Below are 17,966 nucleotides of genomic sequence, written 5' to 3'. Positions count from 1 at the left end.
TAACAGTATAGCAACTTTGGAAAGAAATTCATTCATCTACTACATACATACTACTAATACTCTGTGACTTAGCAATTCTACTCCTTGATTTTCACCCATGAGAAATGAAAGCATATGTCCACAAGAAGGCTGTATAAGAATGTTCCTAGCACTGTAATTAGTGATTTCCCCCAAAACTGCAGACAATTCACATAGCTTCAAGATAAGAATGGATAAAGAAACTGTGCTATATTCATTTAATGGAATAGTTGGCAATTGAAAGATACAATCAGGATAAACTAATGAAATATGAAATAAAATAGATGAATCTCAAACTCTGACACTGAGTAAAAATAAGTTATTCAAAAGAGTACATATTGTATGATTCTATTTTTATGACATTCCTGAACAGACAAAACTAGGCTATAGTAAAACTTAGTAACAAAAAAACCTACAATGGGAGTTGCATTTGTGGGTGGGCATGAGCAATGGCTGGAAGGGAGGCAAAATAGTCTGGATTTGATAGGGGTCAAGATAGACACTTAGGAGAAGGAAATGGCAACCCTCTCCAGTATTCTTGCCTAGAGGATCCTGTGGACAGAGGAGCCTGGTGGGCTGCCGTCTATGGGGTCGCACAGAGTTGGACACAACTGAAGTGACTTAGCATGCATGCTTGCATTGGAGGAGGAAATCGCAACCCACTCCAGTGTTCTTGCCTGGAGAATCCCAGGGACGGAGGAGCCTGGTGGGCTGCCATCTATGGGGTCACACAGAGTCGAACACGACTGAAGCGACTTAGCAGCAGCAGCAGCAAGATAGACACATATAGACTGATATCATTGGAGATTTGTGCATTTCACAGAGGGTATATCTTTTTATTTTGTTAAAGAGAGAACTATTATAAACACTGAACTCTAGTTAATGATGTGTATGCTAAAGTATTAATATTTATGCGTGAAATGTACTGATGTCTGCACTTACTTTGAAATGTGTTAAAAAGTAAGAATGGATAGATAGATACCTAGGTGGATAGAGAAATAGATGGGATACATCTGAGATGATGTAGAAGAATGTTAATTATGGAATCTAGGTGGTGATTAATGGCTTTTCAGTGAACAATTCCTTTAACTTTTTGCTATGCTTGAAATTTTCCATAATAAAATTTTGTACAAAGATGAGTGTTTATTCTAAAAAAGTTTAAAAGACATACCTTTTTGGAATTTATTCTAATTCAGGATGAATATTTGATAGAATTCTTTAAGGTTTTCTTTTTTATCCCCTTCACAACTTAAAATTTTGTCTTATCCAATTATAATATGTCATCTTAATTGCAATTAGTTTGTTACCTTTATAAATCATACTTCTTGGTGCCCTATGTGTGTTTAGTTTAATGCCATTTATTAGGCACTGTATTCATTTCCTGTGGCTACTGAAACAAATTACCACACATGTGGTAGCTTAAAAGCAACTAATATTTATTCTCTCACAGTTGTGGAGGTCATATGTCCAAAATCAGTTTCACTGAGCCAAAATCAAGACATCAGTGTCGAGGGCCCACTCAGATAATCTAGGATAACCTCCCTATCCAAATCTTTAATCACATCTGCAAAGACCTTTTTTTTTTTTCCTATTAAAGCAAGTATACTGTTGCCAAAGCCTTTGACTGTGTGGATCACAATAAACTGTGGAAGATTCTGAAAGAGATGGGAATACCAGACCACCTGACCTGCCTCTTGAGAAATCTGTATGCAGTTCAGGAAGCAACAGTTAGAACTGGACATGGAACACACTGGTTCCAAATAGGGAAAGGAGTACGTCAAGGCTGTATATTGTCACCCTGCTTATTTAACTTCTGTGCAGAGTATATCATGAGAAACGCTGGGCTGGAAGAAACACAAGCTGGAATCAAGATTGCCGAGAGAAATATCAATAACCTCAGATATGCAGATGACACCACCCTTATGGCAGAAAGTGAAGAGGAACTAAAAAGCCTGTTGATGAAAGTGAAAGTGGAGAGTGAAAAAGTTGGCTTAAAGCTCAACATTCAGAAAACGAAGATCCTGGCATCTGGTCCCATCACTTCATGGGAAATAGATGGGGAAACAGTGGAAACAGTGTCAGACTTTATTTTTTGGGGGCTCCAAAATCACTGCAGATGGTGACTGCAGCCATGAAATTAAAAGACACTCACTCCTTGGAAGGAAAGTTATGACCAACCTAGATAGCATATTCAAAAGCAGAATCATTACTTTGCCAACAAAGGTGGGAAGGCTAGTCAAGGCTATGGTTTTTCCATTGGTCATGTATGGATGTGAGAGTTGGACAGTGAAGAAAGCTGAGCACCGAAGAATTGATGCCTTTGAACTGTGGTGTTGGAGAAGACTCTTGAGAGTCCCTTGGACTGCAAGGAGATCCAGCCAGTCCATTCTGAAGGAGATCAGCCCTGGGATTTCTTTGGAAGGAATGATGCTAAAGCTGAAACTCCAATACTTCGGCCACCTCATGCGAAGAGCTGACTCATTGGAAAAGACTCTGATGCTGGGAGGGATTGGGGGCAGGAGGAGAAGGGGACGACAGAGGATGAGATGGCTGGATGGCATCACTGACTCAATGGAGATGAGTATGAGTGAACTCCGGGAGTTGGTCATGGACAGGGAGGCCTGGCGTGCTGCGATTCATGGGGTCGCAAAGGGTCGGACATGACTGAGCAACTGAACTGAGTGAACTGATACTGTATACATAAAGTAACAGTTACCGGCTGCATGGATTAGGACCTGATCTCTTCGGGGGCCATTACTCAGCCTACCACAGGCGTTTGTTTTAATGTGCCAGGTTCTGTGCTAGGGCCTCGGTAACAATAATTAACAGTTAATCGCTTACTCTTTGCTAGATGCTGTCCTATGTGCTTTACATTCTTTTTTTTTTAACTAAGGAAAAAAATTGATTTGGTTTAACATAAACTTATTGGAGCATACATTTCTTCCTTGTATATGTCAACTAGTGAAGCCCTAAAGTGTTAGTTTTCTGAGAAACATACTTTAGAAAATTCTCTTCAGTCCTAAATAACCCTGTCTTATTTGTGTGGAAGATTTTTAAACTGACAAGACTGTGAATTCTCTTTGCGAAGAGACTTGTGTTCTGCATCTTTGTATCCATAGAGTTAGGGGCAGAATAAGGATTAATAAATGTTTATTGAGTAACAGAAAGCACTTTTGCAAACATTATGAAATGTAACTTTTACAAAATCCATGGAAGTAGGTATTGTAATTTCCAGAATTTTCCTGAAAAGACTTAGGGAAGTTGAATTACGTTCCCAACCCTAAGACTGTCTCTTATACACACATACACAAGACTGTGACATTCTGAGCATCTGAAACATATTTCCACTGTCCATAACTGATTTTGTATAATAAACATTAAGTTTTTGTAAAATTTTAATACAGCTATGTATCATCTGTTTTATTATTGCATTATCAATCATGTGTAATATACTTTAAAACTTAACTCTTTTTTTAACCATTCCAGTATTAATTTTTAAATTTTTATCATGTGTAATAAACTTTTAAATTTGTCTTTTTTTACCATTCCAGTATTTATTTTTTAAACTTTTATCTTGCTTTGGAGAATAGCCAATTAACAATGTTGTGATAGTTTCAGGTAGACAGCAGAGGGACTCGGCCATATGTGTACATGTAGAGGCCATTTTCATGTGAATTAAGGCCACAGTGGTATTAAGAAATTTTCTAAATAATACAGAATATTTTAACACTTTCTCAAAACTTCACCCTTTCCCCAGAAATATGTCATGTCTGTCTAGTCTTTTTGTAGCTTCTTTTGAACATCAGATTTTTTAAAACTCACTGATGTTACAAATCGTATAAATAACCATACCTTCCTCTTTACTTTTGCTCCTTGAAAGTTTATTCCAAAATTTTATTCTAATCCCAGAGGCTAATGTATCCCTGACTTTATTACTTTGCTGTCCATGTTTCCCACCTTCTTGCTCCTCTCAAATATTTCTTTGTAGTTCCATGTGCATTTCAAGAGAAAGAAGGCTGGTTATAAGTAAACAGATAACATGAACTCAGGCTCCTTAGTAATTACTAAATATACGAATATATTATTGCATATGTTACATATAACAACTGGTTACATTATATAGATATGGCTCTATGTTGTATATATTGTTTTTCTTTTTTTCCTCTTTATAATATTTTTTGAACAACCTTAAATCAATCCCATACTTCAACTAACTTGCCCCTGAGTATATATCGTATTCACTGCTTTGCTTATCCTGTCACCCATTATATTTTCTTTTACCTTTTTCAAAGTATGATGTGGTACTGAATCACCATTAATTTTCCCAAAGCTCCAAATATTGCCAAATGGCCTAAGAGTGTTGTGTGTGTGATGAGCGCGTGCTTAGCTTTCAATAATGGATCACAAAAAGGAGTTCGTTCTCTAACTTCTCTCATTCCCAGGACAGCACCTACGATACCCTCAGTAACCGCAGGAACACACAGGGAATCAACTGACCCCAAGCACATTTACCTGGCATCCCTTTCAAATGTCTAGCAGCGCTCTCGCCTCTTTACTCCCCTAAGGACCTTTGAAATCATCGTCTATCCTCTTTTCACCTCTCAGTCTTCCTGTGAATACCAGAATATATTTCTTTATTTCCTTGGGTACTTAAGAAAAGTTTTTTTCTGTGTAGAGCAGAAACATCAATGCTGTTACTCCATTTTGCTGCATGGTTTGTTGATTATGCAGACAGAACAGTAACTATAGTAAACAAAGGAGCATTTAGAAGCACGCCGGAGATGGATGCTCTGTTCACTCTGATTTACCTTTTCAAGTAACATGAAGCTGAGGGTAGGGTTGGGGGTGTTGCTTGTTCCTGCTAGCTGTCAGACATGATGTTGCCTGCAAGGTGCCCGCTGTCTGAAACAAATAGTGAAATGTGCTGTCTTCCTTCTCCATGCTTCCTTCCTGTCTTGCGTTTGCAACTTCTGTGAGGAGAAAGCGGGTGATGCTTCCCCTTCCTGTTCCCATCAGTCTCAGCACTGGTTTCACCAGCTTCCCACCACTTTCTCCAAGAGCGGAGAGATGTGTTTTCCCTCCGTACGGAACAGACTGAGGACTAGTCCAAGCAAAGCAATCTGAATTTCAGTGATCATAGTGCTTCAGGGGCTAGGCTGCTAAAATTCCTTCAAGAAGTGCATTTATAGCAATGAGATATTTGTTAATTGGGAATGGAAAAAATGATATATTAAGAATTGTATTTATAAGTGTGTTTATATACATGTGTCCATCTATACTACATACTACTTTGAATATAAATTAAATTGTTGATAATCAGTTGTTGTCATTGATGGATAAATTAAAGCATTAAGAAAGAATCGTTTAGAAGTATATTTTACAGGCAAATGGACTGTGATTTATTCAAGAATCATTGAAGTGGGCAAGTAAAACTAAGGTTCAGTAGGCTTCCTCTGGAATTTAAAAATCTCATTCTGTTGTATTTAGTTGAATATTATTTGAGAAGGAAATGGGGAGGACTTTGTTTCTCTTATCCTTTAGATAAGTAAAAATGAACAGAATCAATCGTCATTTTTGGAATTAAACATGTAAACTTTTCATAAGAGGGTTCTAGGTTAATACCTCTTAGTGTCATTTGTAGAAAGACGTGAATTGTTTCTTTTTTATTTTTAAAGAAGTGTAAATGTTATTTCTTTTTTCTAAGTGAGAAAGTTATCTTTCTGTGTAAACATGATGTACCAAAACCTCTAAACGTGATCCACTGCCTCTGTTCCCTGTGAATGTTACAACAAAGGTTATTTCACCCCTGACATCACATTAATATGTAATGATATGGAAGAAAATAGGAATAAAGCAGTGGCAGTCCCAGAGCTTTGGAAGTAGGTTTTACGAATTCAGCACTGATGGGATTTAAGCCTCAAAGGGTTCAGAGTTCAATGCAGCTAAGCATCAATAAAGTCAAATTGATGTAGTACCCTTGTCTTCATCAAGGCCACGTGGTCTTTCCCTTGGTCTCTCTGAATGAATATTTGGTAACTTTACTCCCACTCCCCTAGCCCAGAACTCCTTCCTCATACCTTCTTTGTCAGAAACTAAGAAGAAGCCTTCACCATTTTCTTCTCCCAAATTGCAGGATTAATTAGTTTTCTCTAATTGTACTTAAATTAACTATACAGTTATTTTATTGGCTTTTGATCGGGCCAGAAATTTGCTAAGCTTAAAAATTAAGGACAAGGTACAGACTTCTCAAGTATGAATGCTTAAAGCACGTGGGAAACATTTTTAAGGGAGAAGATTAACCTGCCTTCTTTGAGTCTTCCTACAGCTATCTAATGATGTAAGCTTTCAAAGATATCCAATTAGGTACCCTCTTCATTGCATTTTAAAGTAAATATGTATTTTTTTTCATATTACTAAAACCATTTTCTCAAACAGAATTTTGAGTGGTACATTGGAAGGTTGGGAAATATTGTCAGGAGCAGTAAAACCATTCTTTATCTTCCAGACAGTGTCTTTACCTGCTTTGCCTTAGTCTTCTGGGAATTTGGCTGATCCAGAAAGGGATTCTGTGCCTTCCCAAGTGAGAAGGAGGCCTTCTGTCAGCATCTTGTCTGAGTTGACTCCAGGGCTACACAGGTCATAGGAGGTCTGTGTTGAACATCAGTCTCTGGCTCTATCACAAAACTGGTATTGAAGTGCAGGCTAGCTCCCCGAGTGCAGAGGTTAAAGAGGCAATTAGTCACTACAAAGCCTTGTGGCATCTTCTGGTAAGGAAGTATTTAACTCTTTCCTGAATGATGCCTGAAATCGCATCTTCAGGATACTCTTATAGTCCACGCAAATAATTTTGTCTTCTTCATTTTAAATTAAAGGTGCACTTAATGTTTGTAGAATTGAGGCTTTCTCATCAGTAGTGAAAGCAGTAAGGGCGATGGAGGTGGAGACAGGCAGGGAGATCATCCACTGGATGTTTTATATTCCGTCTAAATTTCATATTAGCCGTTTGGAGGCCTAGCAAGTCTCTCTGGAATATTTCTAGCTTTACCACTGACGTTCTTATTTATTGTTGCAGGAGGCAGGTAGGAGTTGGAACTTGCCAGAATTTTGCCTGGCTTCTTTTCAGAAAAGGAATGGCCTCTGATGAACCCCAGTCCACTGAACTGGACTAACCATAGTTTTACCTATAAAAACTATAGTTTTTACATTCCTGTTTTCTTTTTAAGGCCTGGGCTTTTGCTTCCACACAGTAAATGTTTGTAACATACAGGAGAATAAAATCTTCTCTTCCATCCTTTATCTTAAAATATGCCAGAATACCATAAACATAGCACCAGTTTTAACTGTATTAACATTGTGCAGTGCCCAGACTCCCCCAGAGATATTGGCTGTAAATTGATGGAAACTCAAAAACCTTTAAGGATGGAGGAGATCTCTTAACTTTTCTCATTTTAAAGTAAATACATTTTTCCCCCCATTGAGGAATGACTAAACTGCTGAATTAGGAAACCTTACCTTTAAAGTTTCCCCTTCGCTTCTAACATTTCCGTCAGTCCTGAAATATGGCTCTTTCCACATGATTTTCAGTAGATACAGAGATAGTGATAAGGTTTTTCTGCTGCTGGGGATGAACATTAATATCAGCCATAGCAGCAAAAATAAATAGTAGTTGATCTATCAAGGTTATAAGTATTATGTCCATCATTTTATAATCATGTGGCTTTATGATTAGATCTTTTAACATTTCTAATACATAGTTTGCCCTTAATAAAACCTTGTTGAAATAAATAGGTAAGCACTTAGAAATTTTTTTCTGCTTCCTGAATATTTGGAGGCATGCTTAGAAAAAGTTAGCTCGAGTTATTATATAAAGGTCTAGTGTAGCTGCAGTTAAAGGATAGAACAATGACTAAAATTAAAAACAAGATGTTTGGATGAGTGGATCTGAAGTATTAAAGCCAGAGCCAAGTTTATCCAAATGTGTTAGTTTGCTTCCCTCTCCCCCACCCTCTTGCTTTGGGAAGACGTTTAACCATTTTGTTTCTCAGCAGCTTAAGGACGATGTGCTTTAAAAAAAAAAAAACACAGGCCTTATTCTATTTGAAAAACATTTTTAAAGTTCTCTGGACACATTCCTATTACATTAAACATGTCTTGCTATATAAATGAGGAAACAAAATAGTCCTGTAAGAGCTGGTTTGTGATGGTCACTCCTCGATATGTTAGAAGTATTCTTTTGTTCTCTTATTGCTCCTCTTTCAGTGCTGTCTCCTGGGCTCTTACTCTCCAGTTAGGAAACCTTCCCGATGCTGGAGGTGGCTGGAGAAGACTGGCCCAGAAAGGACCTGCAGGTGACGGCATCTGCTGTGCCTCCTTCTCAGGCGCAACAGCACCTCTTTCAGCAGAGTTGCAGACCCATAGAACTTAACACTGAAGTAACATTTCAGTTTACAGGCTACTTACTGTGGTAATTAAAAACAAGCAAACTACTCTCCTCATTTTGTAACCTTTCACTGTCTCTGTGTGACAAAATAGGCATCAGTTTTCCACTGTTTAAATAGCAAATTTCTAAATTAATCTTAGATTCACTAATCAGATATTGGCTTTCCAGAGAATAACATTTGGTAAGTGAGAACTTAATGAATATCCCAAGATAATTGTTGTAACTGGTGAGCTGGTGACATTTTTCATGTGGCTCCCAGTCTTCGCCCCTGAGGTATATTAGGAATGTGTTTTGAGCAAACGCTTTAGTGTTTTAATTGCAAGTCAGCTTTAAAAAAAAAAAAATCTCTCTTGCAATAAATGTCTCTTCTGTGAGATTATCTTTAGATGTTTGTATGAAAAATTGGCTTAAGTATATATCTGATACTGTGCTGTTAAAGGATAAAACAGAAGGACATTTACAAGAAAGTGTACCATAAAATACAAAGGGTACTCAGCGCACCACTTGACGCCATGTGTCACTTTCCCAAAATAGTCTTCCATTTGTCCTTACGTGCATTTCTTTAAAGATAAAATAACCATTTCGTGCTCCGTAAAGTTAAGGTGTTGTGTTACTGGAAAATGTGCCTGTTAATGGAATGTTTATAAATGAAATTATATTCACATATAAGTAGAAAGGTACTATTTGTTAATTCTTGAATTGATTCATCTTGTAAATGTTTAACTGTAAATTTATCTTTTTTAACATAGAAATATTTTATATCATACACATTCTGAAAGCAGGATATACCTGTAAATCATGCCCATTCATTCACTGCACTGAGATTGGATTATTCCTCAGTAAAACTTGATTTGAGGCTTTAGAAAAAATCAATCAAATATCATTATTCTTTGTGTAAGATGCCAAATTGTGTTTTGGTGACCTCTGCTATCGTTTAAATGACCCGTATATGAGTTAGTTGGGACGAGCTTTCATAGCACAGAATTGGACCAGGTTCACTCCCCTGTTTCTCTTTTTGGATTTTGTGCCTCCTTTTTATTCCTTTTTCTTTTGTTGGTGTGTGTGTTGCAGCCTCGTCTGCTACCCCACTTACAGTGAATATAATCCAGGGTGGCTTGTTGGCTTGTCGAGTTTCAGGAAATGATGAAACTGGAGTTCTATTTCTGAACCCCCAAATAGATCACTTTTTCATGTGTTTGCATTTCAGGAGTTTCGAGGTTTGATCTACATGTTTATTCAACTTTAAGCTCACCTAGCTCCCTGTTGCACTTATTTGCCAGTGGCTTTACAGCACTATTCATACTTTTTGTTTTAATCCATAGGGTGGTCTTTGTCTTGTTGCATTTTTTCTTCTGCTTGCAGATATGTCTATTATTCAAATATAAAAGTGACTTAGGAAAGAACATCCTAAAGTTTACTTAGAAATTCACCAAGCCACATGCTAATGCATCTCTAATGGGGACATTTCTTTTCACACCTCTGAGGTGATTGAGCCTGTCCTTTAAAGTGAGATTTGCAAACCAGTGTCTGGCAGCTCCAATTAGCTTCTTTTGGATGTGAAGCACATCACAAACAGTAACAAGGTCTCCTAGGACACTCCTCTTGCAAGCAGCGTAGTCATATTTCCTCATTAGTTCTTTTCAATTGTCACTAATGCCACGTTCCAGCTTTTGAGTGGGAGACAAAAAACATAAAAATTTGGTATGTATGTAGAATGGGCCATTGTTTTCCATAATTCGAGGCTCTTTTGAATTCCTTTGATAGTTTTGAAGCTTACACAGCTTAATTCATTAACCTTTACCCTTCACATAAATCAGGTGATTAAGAATCTATTGCTAAGGAGATAGCGTTTTCCTGAAACTAAGTAACGCCTTCTCTTCTTTTAAGGAAAAACCTATATTGCTCACAAAAGTAACCTTTTTGTTGTTTTTCATATTTCATCAAATGTTTCAGGTGTACTTTAGAACATTATCAAAAGCAAGTGAGCATAAAATCACATTATTATAAAAAATTATTCTGAGTGCTTTGGGTAGTTCAGAGCAGGTTTTCTGGTCCTTTTCAGTATTCTAACAGAGTTTATATATATATATATATATATATATGTACTCAACAGCTGTTACTCAAGAATTTACAATGGGTGCAATTTTTTTATTCTATTCAGAACCCTGCCAAAACGTAAAAGCAAGAAAATAATCTGAGAGGAGGCAATTCAGAATGAGCTAAAATATATTTAAATGAACCTAGGACATTTGATTTGGAGAAGTTTTTCAGAGAGGCCCTCATTTTTATGAAGAACGGTACTGTGGGACTCTGAAGAAGATAGGGGTGTCTGTGGTTTCATGGAGCTGAGAACAGAATGTACGTCTTCCCATTCATCATTCACTCTTGTTAAGACATGCCTCCTCTTCTCAGAACTCAGGGAGATGGTTTAGTAGGCTCATGTTTGATGTTCACGGGCTCCTTTAACGGTATTTGATATTCTTCTGCATCTTCCACTTGGCATATTCCTATATTAGGAATTTTTCTTGGTAATGTTGAGATTATTCCTTTCTCGAAGGATCTTGTTCTTTCCCCAAATTTTGTAATTCCTTGGGTTGTCATGCATGTAGTAGGGTCTTTGAATGCATTGACCCATGGAGAATGGTGGTCATGTGGTATTCTGAGGTTCATCCTTAGGGAGGGCAGGGACAGGGTGGGTGAATGGGCAGATTTTTAATTCTAAATTCTGAGTTTAGGAATTCATGGCTTACCCCTGGGGACAAACTATGATTTATCACTGAGATTAATGAATATTCTCCTTTTCATTATCTGTGAATAGGCAAGGGGATTGTGAAGCAAAGGTTTTAAATGTGGTCTTTGGTTCTTTAGTGTTCCTGCACACAGACTGTGACTTTGCAAACATTTCTCTTTTTGGTATCATTTTAAATACTTCTTAAAATTTACATGAATACCTGTAGTCAGAATGTTTAAGTAATTACTAAAGCTTTGTCTCCTTTTTTTGTTGCCTGCATACAGTCTATACAGTGAGCTGGGAAACGCTCTGATGTTAAGTCTGGACTAAAGGGCATGAGTGGGCTTCCCTGCTGATTCAGGATAAAGAATCCGCCTGCAATGTAGGAGACCCCAGCTTGATTCCTGAGTCGGGAAGATCCCCTGGAGAAGGGACTGGCAATCCACTCCAGTATTCTTGCCTGGAGGATCCCATGAACAGAGGAGCCTGGTTAGCTACAGTCCATGGGGTTGTAAAGAGTCGGACACGACCGAGCAAGTACCCTTCACTTCAGACGCTAGCCAGGAACCAGACGTGGGGTTCCATTTTCCACCAGTTTGCACTAACAGGATAACACGAACCACTTCCATTTCCAACTGTCAAAAAAAATAGCTATTTTACCTATTTATTTGAACCATCAATTTGCTGTTAGTATGATACTGAGTTTCAGTCCAGGTTCACAAGAACTTGGGACTTCTCAAAGATCACATCTGTGAAATATGTGATATTTAATTTAAAAAATAATAAATTTTGCTAAAAATCTTCCAAGGAACATTTTATTTTCTCTCTATGAATTCCTTTTTGAGGAACAGCTTTATGTTGCACATAACTTTTAGCACTGGTTGTGATTACAGGATAATTAAAAGTATTTGGAAAACCTTATGTAGCTGAACTTTATAAAACAGAGCAAAAATGCTATGTGATCCTTTGTAAAAGTAAAATGCTCTTCTCTTATATTTCTCTGAAACATATGTACTCTTTATTTCTTAATCATGTGTTTTCTCTTGGCTGTTGCCTCTTGAGTAAGCTAAATATATTTGTGTTATGTATTCATAATAACTTTTCCCTCTCACATAGGGAGGAAACCTGATGCTCGTGGCCTTTCATCATTTTTAGGACAGTTTCTATCCAGTGATTGATTATCTTATTTTATGTGAATACCAGTTCTTGTTGCCTATGAAATAGCACTTGATCTGGCTTGTACCGGGAAATCAATTTGTGTTATTTGCCGTCTGTAGTCTGCCCTGTGTGTCTGTTATGGTCACGTGTGCTCGTAGCATATCTGATACAGAATCAGCTGCTGAGAACACAGATAGGACATTGTGTTTGTTTAGATTTTTTTTTCCATAATCAGGTGTTTTGAACTATTTGAAAAGACCGTGAAAACAAAATAAATGATGGGAACACATTTCTGCACTAATGTTTCATTTTGTGGTCATACAACATGTTGGATCTGCTAACTTTTTTGGAAGGTGATGGAGGCGGACAGAGAGCTATGCATGGCAGAAAGTAGACTTTTTAAATTAACTATTTATGATATTATAACCAAGCAGGGCCTTTATTTTTATCCTTAGGATATGAAAATCAGTTTTTAAGTCATATGTAAAACATGATTGTTGCCTGTAGTTAGTTTCATTTCTGCTTTTATTTTTCTTTTTTAAGACTTTATTCAAATATTACATTAAAGTCAAATGATATAGAATTAGGTTTAAAAATTTCCCTTCATAATAAGCTATATCAATCATAATTACATTGTTACTGTTTTAAGTTTTCTATTGTAACCATGGAACAGCTTACCCATTTTTTATAATAAATCTTTTTTTTTTAATAGCCAAAAAAAATGCTTATTCAGTTAGTCTGAGGAACTTAGAAATGTTTATCATTCTATTAAGACAATATTCTATAAAAATATTTTTAAAAGAAAAATATGTCTTCTCTATAACTAATTTAACCTTCAGTAATGAATTATGTGAAGTAAAATTGTATAAAATTTCCTGACATTTTATGAAGATACCTACAAATAAGCCAGACAGCAAATAAAATATCTGAAAGACAGAGATGGATACTCAGTAATTTTTTGATGGATTATACACATAGGTATCAAATTACTTGATCCTTACTTCCTAGAAAAGGTTAATGACTCTTTTTGCTTTTACCCTTTTACTTAACTGTTGTTTATAAAGATTAAAACTGGGACTGCATTGAAGGACGCACATGCCTATGTGTCAGTTTGATTGTACAGGTTTTTCTGCTATTACAGGGGACTGAATCATCAGGTAGATAGTGTTTTTAATCATTGTTTATGAAGTTCATTGAGTCTTGTGTTACGTGTTCCACTGTGGACATTAGAGCAGGGTGCACCACTCAAAATTTTAACTTAAATGAAACCAGAAGAGACTTTAAATCTTACATATCTATATTATTTAAATGGCCTATATATATGCAACAATTCATCTAAAACATTAATAATAAAACCAGGGAAAATATTTTAATATTCTTATATGTATGATTTTTCTTTCTTCTTTAATCCGTGTCACAGATTTTTAAACCATTTTTATGTTGAATAAAATTTCACAAATGTATATCAGTGTGATCAAACTCCACCATTAAAAATTAAACCATGAGCAATATTACATTCACTTATAATGAGCCAGTTCCCTTCGCAGGAATCGAACTGGGGTCTCCTGCATTGCTAGTGGATTCTTTACCAGCTGAGCTACCAGGGGATCCCTTATAATGAGCATCCATGTTTCACAGTTTTATTACTTTTCTTAATGTAATTGATAAATATTCATTATATAGCATACGTTTACTAATCTTTTATTACCAAATGTAACAGTGCTGTTAGAGGAATATCTCTTTTTCATCAGTTTAGCTTTACAAGATGCACTAGTCATAAATGTATTTAATTAAGGTCATTTAAGTATTAAAGCACTTGAGTTTAAAAAGCGGGGAATATAATACCTTTTCCCAAAACACCTTGAAAGCGGTTTGTGGAAAGAAGAGCGCTGTGGCATTCATCAGACGCTGGCCTCTTCCTGTGACAGTCGTGGACAAACTCGTGCTAATTTAACTTGAAACACATTAGTGTAACTCGCCACTTTTTTTGTGTGTGTGTTTCAGGTGTGTGGAGGTCATCGCAAAGGAAGGACAAAACCTGAAAGAGCTGTATTTGGTGTCCTGTAAAATCACAGATTATGGTATGTAATGAGCCATTGTCCTAATCGTCTTCAAGAATAAAAAGGTACATGATCTTTGAAAGCTTTTTTAAAAAAAATCAAAAGCTACTATCTCATGGACACTGAGCTATATCTTTACTGAGGCAAACTCTGATCATACTGCCCCAAATAAAGAAATCTTGAAATTAGAACCAGAGTAAAATGAGTATATATATATATCAGTTTTATCACCACATGAAATCATATATATACTTGCATAATCACATAGAATTAAAAAGTATGGCTAAAATTTCTATATGATGAAAATAAATATTAGGATAATGAAATATCTGATATAATATAAAGTAATTATTGTGTTGATTTGCTTAATTTATGTCATGTCGAATGCACGCTTGCTCACATTCCAAATGCCAGCCTTCTTAATGCCTTAAATTCTTTAAAACATTGGAAACTTCCAATAGGAAGTTTAGATATATAGGAAGTAAAAGGTATATACATTTGTTTGTAAAAGTTTAAATATGTTAATTTTAAATATTCCTTTCAAGTGGAGAAAAGCAAGTTATTATATAAAAATATGAAAAGTATGAAATCATCCTATTGGAGTAATAAAATAACCCACCTAGGCTTTCCTCTTTTGTTCAGCGCATTATAAATATTTTTTACTATTAATTTGCATATTTAATCTAAATACAGAGTTTTAACTAGATGTTTTTAAATGATTTCCATTTCTCTTTTCTGATTTTTAAATTTGTTTCTTTACATTGGAGAATATGATTTCTACCTTGAAGGAAACTAATAATTCATTATATTGGGTTTTTTTTAACTGTTAATCCAACATATGCTGATAATTGACTCCAATCCTAAGATATCATTCTGGCCTGGATGGGAGAGTTGTATTTTATCAGCTACTAAATTCATCCTTTGGAAAAACTCCATGAAAGCTATAACAGAAAAATAAAAAAGTAACATAAAGGATTTGGCTTAAAGATAACCCTAATTTCTTTTCAGAGTTTATTTTTTGAGAATGGCAAATTTCTTACATGGATTTATCCATACTGTTTCTGGGTTATTGTCTTTTTTCGTAATTATACCATGAGAAAGGAGTGTTTTGATGTTTTCTTTTTGCTTGTAGTTTGTTTTCTGGTTTGGCATATTAGAGTGCCTCTAAGATACGGTATCTAAAACTTTCAGTGCCTCCCTTTTGTCTAGACCTTAGAGTTGTCTCTCTGCCCCAAACCGGGCAGATCCTCAATACCTGTAGATTTGGTAATTAACTAGTACATTCATTCATTCCAAACGCTTTACTTGGCATTCAAAATCCTTTACCAGTAGTCCCCTACCTGCCTCTCCAATCTTACTAATTGCCAGGAAAAGGGTGGACTAAGTTCTTTAGAATGGACCCTTCAAGTCCCGCAATGGAAACTGTTCCTAAAATTACACTTTGTCCCAGTACCAGTAAGTTAGCCAGTGCAAAGAAATGTTCTGGAAGTTATGGAAAAGAGGAAACGCTTTAGACCTGGGACAGATGTGGAATCAAGTTCGGTCTTTGTGCCTTGGCCTTTGGGAAGTTCCCTCACGCCTCTGAGGCTGTCTCCTCCCGTGTAAACTGACTTCATGCTCCCGCGTGTTCCTGTCTAATGAGAGCGCAGTGTGTACTGCTGAGCGAACTTGCTTTCCTGCAGGAGAGGGGCAGAGGGAAGATTCACACACAATTCTTCTACCTCCTTTTCTTTCCTGGGAAGGAAGGCCTTGGAAGAGGCCTTTGTTGTTGCTGTTGCTCTTATGTATTGTTATTGTTTATTGCTGTTGTTCAGTGATATTCTCTTGTTCTGGTGTTTTGAGATTTTAGATTTTGTTTTTTCCTCCTGGTGAAGTGAAAATTGTGTTAATCCTTTGCCCATGTGGTCTCCCTTTATCCATCTCTCTGAATTATTTAGGTCAGCTCTTGTCAACCCCCTCTGCAGGTTAGGATCACCTGGGGAAGTTGTAAAGCATCATGGTGCTTGAATCTTACACAGGGATTTCAAAATTTCCAGGAGGTGGTGCCCAGACAATAAAATGTGCCTAGATGATGTCAATGTCAGCCAGAATTGAGAACCACTGACCTAGTCTAGTTGAGAGAAACTAGAAGTGAAAATTTTGAGGATTGTCTCCCTCCGTGGAGAAATCTATCGTGGTTTTTTTTTCATACCCTCCAGCTCTCAAGCCCTCTGCCCAGCTTGTCTCCCTTCCTTCTCCCTGGGGTTTTAGGTCCTCAGAGGATTTGTGGTGAAAGCCTCTGTGCATCCGTTCTGTTCTTCAAAATGTTGGGGCACGGTTGAGGTAGAAGGGTAAAGGTCAATAGTTTATGAGATTGTGCCATAATTGCTACTTGATTGTAAAATTTAAAAAAATTACTGAACATTCAGCTCATCTCCCTTCCTCCTTGTACCCTGCCAATAACACATGAACAGTTTTGTCAAAAAGACAGCAGAAATGATTATTCATTGTAACCAGAGAAACAGCATGTTTTTGGAAGTAACTGCTCTACTAGGGGAGGGTGTGATCCTTTGCCCTGTGTTAATTATAAATTTTAAGAAAGAAAAGCAGATGCTGTTTTTCTTCTTTAACTGAATATATATTCTGTAGGATTTTTTTTTTTTTTTTGGAAGCTACTTAGAAATAGTACAATTTGATGTGCCTGATACCAGGGGAATCTCATCCTTCAAGAGACTACCCTAATTCTCCTTCCTGTTGGTTTGCACATATTCCAGCCAGTCTCCTCCTCACCTCCTTTCCCCGTGGTGTGTTTGTACATGCTCCCAGTACAGTATCCTGAGATTTTTGAAGTTCTTCGCAGGTTGCATCAATTCAGAAACAGCAGCTCGCCTGGCTTATCATTTGTAATTTTTGTTGAGATTCTCACAGGTGTTGAATGTGGTATTTTAGTACTTAGCGACACCTGGCCAGGCTGGTAGGCAGTTATGTTCATTTTAATTGATATATGATATACTTATTGTGCAGAAAAGTATCATTCTAATAGGCTTCTTATTCCCCAGATTGAACATAGATCTTTATGGTAAAGGATAACAATTATAAACAAATCAATAATTCAAGCACAGCTGAATGGAAAATACAGTCTTGGGGAATTGCTCCCTAAAGACAAAATAATATTGTCACTCTTCTGTCACTAAACAAATAAATGTTATGGGCTGTTATCACGGGAAAAAAATTCAAACTAAGGTGTCAGGGAGTGAGGTTAGAATTTGTCTCATCTTTTTTTTTTAATTATCTGCACTAAGTTGCTTAAGCTTTTAGTTTGTCGTCTGCTAAGCACATGATAATGCAGACCATGAAAGGCGGTGAAAACGAATAAGAAGCGTCTGTATTTTGCCTGGTGGCACAATGGATATTCACTAACCAGCAGTTCTTCTAACTCTAGAATTGTGAGAACTCTCTTCCTGTTTTTCTGAAGAAGAATCAGGCCTCTTCCTCCTCCAAGGGTGGCATTCTGTTTGTGGGAATCGTTCTTTATAAGTTTGACCTTTATTAGTCCACGCATGCCTAACTGGCTTCCACA

At 36.7% G+C, this 17,966-nt stretch overlaps 1 protein-coding gene across 1 annotated transcript in view; it reads left to right on the top strand.

The window, feature by feature from the left end:
- The window catches only part of FBXL17 (F-box and leucine rich repeat protein 17), a 520,630-nt gene that overhangs the window by 323,182 nt on the left and 179,482 nt on the right, over nt 1–17,966 (top strand). Inside the window, exon 7 of the mRNA XM_055565814.1 lies at nt 14,352–14,428. Coding sequence (XP_055421789.1) covers nt 14,352–14,428 — 77 coding nt within the window. The remainder of the gene's footprint in view (nt 1–14,351; nt 14,429–17,966) is intronic.

The sequence above is a fragment of the Bubalus kerabau genome, chromosome 1 (assembly GCF_029407905.1).
Source record: "Bubalus kerabau isolate K-KA32 ecotype Philippines breed swamp buffalo chromosome 1, PCC_UOA_SB_1v2, whole genome shotgun sequence".
Classification (NCBI taxonomy): domain Eukaryota; kingdom Metazoa; phylum Chordata; class Mammalia; order Artiodactyla; family Bovidae; genus Bubalus; species Bubalus kerabau.
Note: the sequence above shows the minus strand (reverse complement) of the source record. Positions and strands in the feature narration are given on the sequence as shown.